Source organism: Erpetoichthys calabaricus, chromosome 13 (genome assembly GCF_900747795.2).
Source record: "Erpetoichthys calabaricus chromosome 13, fErpCal1.3, whole genome shotgun sequence".
NCBI classification, from domain to species: Eukaryota; Metazoa; Chordata; class Cladistia; order Polypteriformes; family Polypteridae; genus Erpetoichthys; species Erpetoichthys calabaricus.
The window spans coordinates 141,192,049-141,201,825 of record NC_041406.2 but is presented as its reverse complement, the minus strand read 5'-3'; the positions used below and the strand labels follow the sequence as shown (position 1 = coordinate 141,201,825).

The 9,777-nt window shown below is 36.4% G+C and overlaps 1 protein-coding gene across 2 annotated transcripts in view; it reads right to left on the bottom strand.

Annotated features, from left to right (window-relative positions):
- Positions 1-267: 267 nt before the first annotated feature.
- Positions 268-9,777, bottom strand: part of rad21b (RAD21 cohesin complex component b) — a 36,718-nt gene continuing 27,208 nt past the window's right edge. For both annotated transcript variants that reach the window (XM_028817545.2, XM_051935981.1), the window contains exons 8-14: positions 9,362-9,484; positions 9,011-9,234; positions 7,933-8,086; positions 6,520-6,662; positions 5,712-5,918; positions 1,853-1,936; positions 268-941 (exon numbers count right to left, since the gene is read on the bottom strand). In XM_028817545.2, the coding sequence (XP_028673378.2) occupies positions 750-941; positions 1,853-1,936; positions 5,712-5,918; positions 6,520-6,662; positions 7,933-8,086; positions 9,011-9,234; positions 9,362-9,484 (1,127 nt within the window). In that variant the 3' untranslated portion in view covers positions 268-749. The remainder of the gene's footprint in view (positions 942-1,852; positions 1,937-5,711; positions 5,919-6,519; positions 6,663-7,932; positions 8,087-9,010; positions 9,235-9,361; positions 9,485-9,777) is intronic.

Here is a 9,777-nt window from a genome sequence, read left to right as displayed (position 1 = left end):
TCTCTGCATGAAAAACTTGGGCTTTATCACAGAAAGCCCACCATTATCTGGCGGTTTAGGCGCAGGGTCAGCATGATCAACTGCTACACTAGACGTTCCCCAAATGCTTATCCTGAAAGTTCTCCTCTAATTCAAGTTACTTTACCATTCCAGGCAATGCTTCTAGTAAGAAGCATTTCTAAAAAATTACTTGAAAGCGTTTCAGATGCAGTAAACTCCCTAATCTGCAGTATTTATCATCAACATGATACTGCTTTAATTATGTACTAAAAAAAAAATGAATCACAATTTCAAAAGGCAGCTATTGACTGATGTACAAATGTTTGTGGAGAGGAACTTTCTAGAGCACGTGTGGAAGAAGCCTACCTTACAAATGATTATCCTTATAAATAAGAGACACACCTGTGAAAACTATGGTCTGTTGTTGAGTTTCTGAAATTCACAATTGTACGTAGAAATTCCAATATTGCACACTCTTCTGCTCTTGAAGGAAACGGTGTTGGTTGTATTTCTATTACTTTCACATTTTCGAACAGGCCGCCCCACATAAAAGCAACAAACAAATGGGGTTTGTTTCATTTATCATCACCGGAGTTAAGAGGCGGGGAAAAAAAATCTTAATATACAAACAACTTATTAAATCTGCACTGATTTGGGGAACCCTTCAACATAGGGTAATGCTTATAACCAGCTAGTGTAAAGTTCACTAGACACAAAAATAAAATAAAAGTAAAAAATATATATATATTTCAAATAATATGGAACCTTGGTCCTGGTTTAGCAATGATGTCACTGTACGGCTCTACTTGTGTCAGGTCAATGGCCTGCTGCTTTTTAAGCACCAAAAAGCTGTAAAACTTTGCTGCTGCTTGTTTCTTGTTGTTGTTTCGGCAAAGTTCCAATAGACTGATAGATTCGGCCCCTGTTTTGGCCAGCACCCTCTGTAAAAAAAAAAAAGATGAAAATTTGTTAAAAGATGTTTTACCTAACCATGAAATGATAAACCATAAGCCATTTAGTAATGCATGGTAATTACTGCTTTTGTTTATTACTCTAAGTGCACTTGACCAGCTTTTACTATTCTAATAATCTGCTTAATACCAGACTATCAAGTGCAACGTCCGGTCTAAACCCAGTGGTTCTCAATTGGGGAGTCTCAAAGTTACTGTAAATAAGTTTAATTTAGCAGCAAAATATTTCAATCCCAAAAAGTCAAGTTAAAGCAGAAGTGTCTAACTTGAGGCCTGGAGAACAGTTCTGGCCTTGGGATCTTTTAAAAGTTGATCCAATATTTAAAACATGCTGCATACAGCACACAATTTTCAAAGACACTTTTTCATGTGGTTTTCATATACAGATTGTTTCCAGATACAGTTTAGATGGAATGCATTCCTATCTGTCATTTAACTACGACTCCAATGTCTGCATCATGTCCAGACAGATCAGTCGGCCTTCCCCACAGGTCTGGAGAATGACACTTTTAACTTGTTCTGCTTGATGGGATAGAAGGCGTACTCCTCAGCTTCTCAAGGCGATACTGGACATGGTATTGGTGTTTGTTTGTTTCTAAAATATTTTTGCATCTTTTACAAGAAAGCAAGAATGGATTATTTCTGTTCTTGCACTTTGACCATTGTATCCTAAGTCTTGGATGGTTTCTAGAAAAGACACTAAAAGTCAACAAGTAGTCCAGTACATTGAAATTTTTTCATATTTGTGTTACTGGTGTTAAGACAAACCACTCTGAAATGACATCATTCTTCAAAATGCTGCAGGCTACTTTTGAAAGGTCATTTGCCTCAACTATTCTTTTGGGCACTTAATGTATAGCCTCACATCTATGGTCTTTTACCTGTAGACCGTGGAGCATCTGCTGAGTTCTCTTGTTCCACCTTCTTTCTTCTTGATCTTGGTCCCCTCCTTGACCCTCTTCTTCCTAATATTATCAAGAGAGATCAATACAATTTATTACACAGCATTTGTGCCTGTCCATCACATTTTGGAAACTGATGACTTAATAAAAAGGTAAATGCAAAAAATAAATCAAAATTTAAACTGAAAAAGGAAAACAGAGTAGTACTGCATACTTTAAGAAATGGTTATGACATTCACATGGAGTAAATATTTAAAAGTCCAGGACGATGATCAACTGGTATTTTTTAAACGTGAACTGTCAGCTGCTGTATTAACTCTTTTAGGGCGGATGTCGACTTTTGTCGACAGGAGGGGTTGAAGGCGAATGTCGACAAAAGTCGACATCCAGGGATAGGGGGCGACAATCAGCTGTTAATGGCGACAAATCTCACTGTCACGTCACAGGCATTCCCTCTGTGCTTGGAGGAATGCTAGACTCGTTGACTCGGCAAATAAACATTGCGTGTGCGTGAGTTGCGAAATGTAAACAAAGGCAAGATGGCACCGACATGTGAAAAGGCAGCGAAGCAAGTGCAGAAAAGAAAACACTTGGCAGACGTTGTTTTGCGCATTACCGCGGAGTCGGACTCTTGATTTTCAGAATCGGACTTTATTGGCAGTGATCAGGAGATCGAGCAAGAGAGTTAGAAGCAGGCATCAGCTGATCAGACACCAGCCGATGCCGCGCGAGCGGATCTGCTGCCAGTTGAGTGCCTTCGCGCAGCCGATGCATCTACGGCAAGGTTCGCGTGGGATAAATACACATACATTGATCCGTTGAGAGCCGATATGGCTACCGGAGTTTACAAGACGGCATGGCTTGCTTTTGGACACGACAGATCACCAGCTACTGTACTTCAGGCTGCTCTCTCCTGATGCTGCTTTTCAGCTACGGTCAGACGAGACAAACAGGTAGGCAGAGATTTTTTTTGAATCGCGGGCTGCATTTGCATCGCATTCTCGTTATTCAAAGTGGAAACCCACAACGAAAGACGAGATGAAGCACGCTGTGGCATTACAAATAGAGATGGGACAGAACTGGTGATATAACTTCAGGGAGCATTGGTCCAAACGTGTTTTGTCCCCTGGTGGCTTAGGTACGTGCTGCTGCAAAGTTTTATTCACTTCTGTAATAAACAGAAGCAAATCCCATGGGGTGAGCCAGGCTATAATGCCATACATAAAGTTCATAAAGTTTCAGAAGATGAAAAGAGGTGACAATACGGTTTTCATGCAGGCAGGAAACTTGGTGGCAGTGGCATGGCACGATGGCAAATGGGTGACTTGTCTCTCTACAGTACACACTAACAATATATGTTAGAAAATGCAGCAACAGACAATTGAAAAATAGGCATCAAAACAACACAGAGAATTCAGGCTCATACAACATGCAAGACAGTAACATTTGTCAAAAGTAAATATTTTTTGTTGATTTGATATGTTAAACAATTGCTTTGTGTTCTTTTTTTAAAAATGTTAGTTTTTGGAAAAATATTCAGCCCTGGGAGAAAAGAAACAAAAAAAAAATTAGCCCTAAAAGAGTTAAACAACCAATGTATTTGCCTTGCTAGTGGGTTTTTAGTAACATGCATACTCTAAAGAAAGTTACATTTCAGCATGCAACTAAAGGGGCAAACAGCTTTGTGGAACAGCTGTATGTAAACTTTATTTTCTGGAAAGTAACAGAATCCTATTCTAGAGAATAAAACCCCCTTTGATGCAAGAGAGGAGCTGTACTCCCCTAAGCAAGTTGTTTTATCAATAGCAGAGTAACACAAGAAAAACTGTAATGCACACTAATGTGGCAAGTAATACCAGTACTGGAAAAAGTACTGAAAACCCAAAATATTGTATGATATTCAGTACCACAAGAAAGCAAGCATCGGCTTTCCTCTCAGTCCTTGCCCCTGATACACTCCATTGCATGTATTGTAGAAAAACGCTACTCTGATAGACTTGAAGAAACAAAACTAGGACTCATACTCAAGGGAACACTCCAGGGAGGCTGGGGTAAGATGGATGATTTTTGAGTTGTTAATTATTTTCTTCTGAACTGTTTTGGTACCATTATAGTGGTTCAGAAGCTGGCATTGATGCCCAAGTCAAAATTTTAGCACCAATCCAACACTGATCCATACTGTAATTAAGAATTTTTTTTTTTTTTTTTTTTACCATACTGGGCACACAGTTTACTGCTCTACTAACATTTAAAATTAAGTTTTGCATTTTTTTTGATTAGAACATAGTTTTCCTCAACGTATGCTATTGTGTTTATGTATATATTCTATACATGTGTACATATTATGCTACATTATTGACAGTGTACATTTCAGGCAAAATATGGCAAGAAAATTTTGCAAGTCTAACTAGAACTAACTTAGCTATAATGATTATACTTGGGGCTGGAGTATTCATTTCTGTTGGGGTAAATACAAAAAAAAAAACCTGTTATAGACTGACAATTCACAATATAAAACAATCCTCTGCTTGGTAATACACTGATGACACTCAACAGTGATACCACATACATTCAGTGGTTGCAAACAGTGGGTAAGGTTACACAGGTTGATATACAGGGGCAGGCAAATGCAGGTTTACAGTTGTGACTATGCAAAACACAGAGTTTATTCTTGTATTATTTGTCGTCTTATTATTATTATTATTAGCAAGTAGACTACAAGAATGTGTAAATAATAAAGGCCAGAAAATTTGAACACTTAAGAGATTGTACCTGAGGACATTGTGCCACTGTGACATTCTTTTGAGTTAATCAGGTTAATAAGATATTGAGGTAATAGAGCTATTATAATAATCATAACCTGCGTGTCCTTTTCCCATAAAAAACAACTGTAAACCTACTTTTACCCACCCCTGTGTATATGTGTATTACATATACATACACACACATACATACAGTATATACACATATACATACATTATATATAATATATATATATATTATACATACATATACATACAGTATATACACATATACATACATATATATATTATACATACATACATATACATATATATATTATACATACATACATATATACACACACACACACACATATATACACACATGCATACATATTATATATATTTATATACATATACACACATACATATACACACACTATATATAATTTAAAAAACTGTCTAGTCACAAGTTAAGAGAAATTGCTAACTACTTTTTTGACCAACTGCTGTGAAAACGGCAAACACATATGAAGAACTGTATCCATAGATTTCAAAGGGATTTCAGCCTCTTTATATGAAACAGACAGAAGCATACAGGCACCGAACTGGATGACCAAGTAAAGGAATGAGTAATTTTAAAATCACAATATTGTAAAGATTTACTTAAAAAGTGCAATTAAAACTCCACAGACAGAGGCTTCTATTTAATAAAATATAAGGAACGAAGCTCCCTTGTGAAGCACTAAAATAGTAGTGTAACGTCACTGGCGTTAAATCCTAATTTTATTACCCGTTTCCTGAAAAGCAGTGCCTACAATAAAGACACTGCCACTATCCACACTTCACCCAATCTATCGGAATACTATATTTAAAGTAGGCACTGATAATTTTAACAATGATACTGTCGGCTCTGTTTGTTTGTTGCCGTTATTCAGTCCTTAATATCCTGCCAATTCCACTTTAAGAATTTTGAAAATTAATTGGTAATTAGTCACCAGAAGGCAACCAATTGTGGAATATCCACTTTTCAATAGTAGTTTTAAATATCAGAAAAGGCCATCTTTGCCAAGTGCAATTAGAAGGGAAAAAATGACCTCCTCCTCTTCCTCTTCATCTTTCTTTTCCTTGGTTTTCTCGCCCAACAAGTCAAGTTCTGGAATCAACTGGCTTATGCTCTGTGGTTCTTCAGGTGGGATCTCTACTTGTGGGATCTCCAGCTGCTGCTCCAAAGGTATTTGTGGTGTCTGCTGCTGATGCTCAAGTGGAATCTGTTGATCTATTGGTGGCTCCAGTCCAGTTAGCTGTTGAGGAAAAACAAAATTTAACTATCTTCAAAAAACAGTAGAAGAGGAGAAAAATGTGCTATTAAAGTTATATCTAAGTTTGCAATTAAGTCAGTTCAATATTTCTACAATAATAAAAATCTCTAAGCTAAGAACAGTTCAACAGTTTTACATATAACTACAAAAAACGTCTCTCATGATCATTATTCAGCAGAAGTTTGTGAAGAAATGCCCCTGGGGATCCTCTATTACTACAGCAATACACGTTTATGATGTCTCCATGTGAATGCTCTTCATCTTTAGCCAAATCACAAGTCTTCCTTCTTTATAGTTTTCTCTTTGTTAGTAATTGTGCATATTTGATATAATATTTATGCATTTATTTATTTATTTACTGAGCTTCTGTAAAAAGCCAGATTTTCTCCTTGGGACAAGTAAATTCTATTAGCAGTTCAGTGACACACTTTTGTTTGCAAATATATACACCCATGTTGTGTTAAAATGTTTTCAGAAATATTTTAAAAGTTTACAGCTTCTTCCAACGTTAAATGCTTTTTAGCATCATCTTCATGTCTGCCACTTTCTGTGTACCTTAAAAAGGTAAAGTACATAAACTTACAGACAGATTTGTCTCTCCTTCTTGGGACTTGCGCTTAACTCTCTGAGGTGGTGGTGGTGGCATTATGGACTCATCCAAAGCTGACCTGCTGCCCTCCATCATTGAATCTTGCAGACGGCTTGGTTCTTCAACAATAGTTTGATCTAGATATTAACAATACCAACATGTTTTATAAAATGCTCACAGATGTTAAAGCGCAGAGACAATTATGAAACCAGTCCCCAAGTTAAATGAAACCTGTAAAAAATGCCAAATTTTAACTATTTCATGCTGCAGACTAATCGTCTGCTTTAATTGTAACTTTTGTATTTTACTAGCTAGTTTCAAATTACCTTCTGTTCTGTGGCATAGTGATTAAGGCTTTAGACTTCAAACCCTGGGGTTGTGGGTCCAAATCTCGCTACCGACACTGTGTGACCAACAGCAAGTCACTTGACCTGCCTGTGCTCCTCCAATTGGGAGCCCAAAAAAAGAAATGTAACCAACTGTATCAAATGTAAGTTGCCTTGGATAAAGGAGTCAGCCAAATAAGTAAATCTAACTTTCTAAAATTTGAGTGATTGCCCAAAATACAATAACTGAGCTTGGAATGGGTAGAATTATGTTAATAGTTAAAACATTACCATATTTAAAGTACAAAACTAGAAAACTGTAACCAAATTGAAGTATTAACACACATAATACAACTTTAAATTGTATTGTGTTACATAATAGAATTCCAGGAGCTAATAATGCAGGCAGTATTAGCAAAAATATCATGCAAGAGTGAGAGATTCTACTATTGTGTTTTAAATGTCAGTCAATTACAGGCAATGTTAAAGTTCACATGTAATTCACAGTACAAAAAAAAAATTATAAAAGCACTGAATTTTATATCCTATCAACGGACTGCAGTTCTCATCAGTCATAAAGTTAACAGATAGAACTCTGATCCATTACTTTGTACAAGTTTATTTCAGATGCATTTTTTTGCAGTCTTACAAATTTGTATGATGCCCATATGCTTATTACATGCTAATTATTCACTTTGCCTCTCAGAAGAGCATCCACTAGTTATAGTTATATAGTCCTCTGTGGTAAGTCAGATGAAACCTCCTAGCTTACTTTTCAGTCAGTGTAACATAATTGTCCTTATTACAACGCCACTTGATCACAAAATATTACTTAATTGTAAGAATCTAATAGGTAAAGTGAACTATGACATACAGCATGGCAAGCTTTATTGGGCACAGATCTTGAAATTATTAGCCTAATTTTTCTTTCTTATTAGCTCTGATGTTAAAATGAAGCCCGAGATGTCACTTTGCACAATTACATTTGTTCATATTGTTTATTAATTATAATAGAGATACCCCATCCTAATTACCAAGATAAATTACATAATATACAGCAGGGTACAAAGTAAATGCTGACCAATAATGTCCCTTTGTTGCTGCTGCTGCTCTTCACGTGGAACTTCTGGATTCTCAAACTCCTTGAAGAATTCATCTAAACTGTCTGCTTCACCGCCCTTTCTTCGCTTCCTAAGATCATCTGGAACCAGTGGGGTGAGGCAACGTGTGAACATCTGAAAATGTAAAAAAAATGCATTTAAATGAGCAGAATATGAACATATAACACACATTTTTTTCCAAATACTAAATGTAAAGGTCTTATTTTTATTCACAAAAGTAATAATACTTTATAGGAAGTGCTCTGCCATTATTTGTGCACGTTCATAACCTTGCACCCTATGACTGGTCTTAATTTTCAACTTGCAAAAAAATAGTTATTTATAAATGTTATGGCGTAGGGATGGATTGAAATTATCAATAAACGGACTCTCCATGGCATTCAATCTGAGTTCAAACTCAAAAGAAAAAATTCCTTATGGACCTGCTCTTGATGCAAACAGTTTTTATCTTTCACAGGGCACTGGTTTTACAGTCGCCACCTACTATATCCCAGATCCCTATAAAATACTATGGAGACATCACCCCCAAACCTGTCAACTTGATCACACACAAGCCCAAGAAGAAAGACAGATGGATATAAACTACAACCAACTAATCTGTTATCGTTTCTAACTTTTTTCCAGCAAACCTCCAGCCTCCTAGTGTAAAAACCTGGACTTTATCTGGCTTTTGGTCTTAAGTCACTTTCATGCCTATATACTGTTTTGAAGACAATTATTTACATCGTTGTGGACAATGAAACACCTATTTAGTCACTCACATCTACTTTGATTCACTGTGTCCTTACTTTTCCTGAATAATGAGAACGTCTTGGGTGGTTACTCATGCATTATTAATGTGGTACAATACTTGTAACACCTTCCTTAACACAGACTGCAACATATAATTTGCGTTTTGTAGGAAATTTCCCACCACTAACAGTAATAAATGCTACATTAGTATTTTATCCCACAGAGTAATTTATAACGTAAAAGCATGTTTAAAAAGTAAGTGTTGCTAAGGTGCACTGAAAAAGCCTTCTTGATAGAGGACATCACCTTCAACAGTCTGCTGTTCCAAAGAGGCTGTGCTGGCAATGAAAACAGTTTTTCAACCCCACCAGTTTCTTTCCACATCATCAGTTTTTTAGTAGGAGGAGCCAGATCCAAGGTGGTGACAATGTCCGAGTAATCACTTAGCTGTGCACGGATTGTTTTGCTGTCCAGTTCTTTAACACTGTCCACAATCAGCTTCCTTTTCCTCTTAGCTTTGGTTTCCTTAACTGTAAATTAAAAAGCAAAATTTAAATCTTTACACATGTAGGCACAAATAGAAAAGCAAAGACATGCTTAAGTTACATGACTGAATATACAAGAACAATCTAGGAAACAATCATTTAAGGAACTGACCAGTAATATCGATAGGCTCCAAAGCAAAAGCTTCTTCCTCATTGGGTACCAAGGTTGTCTGGTCAGTCATTATGGGAAGGGGTTCAACAGGATCTGCAGAATCAGGGCTATCTGGACCACCAGCTGCACAAACATTGAAAGAAATAAACATTTGTATTAAAATATAAATGATACAGTATATATCTATCTCATTGGTAGCCTTAATGATGAGAAGTCCAAAACAAACGAGGACAGGGCTTACACTGGCAAGTACTAATATATAGAAAATTCAAACATCTAAAAATTCCAAATGTTTTTAATTTAGCCAAAAGAAGTCAAGCATGTTAAATCTCAATAATGTAAAAAACAGCTTTAAACAGGACAATGAAGAGATTCAAGCTATTCAGCCATTCCTGTAACTGAAGGTTTACATTATT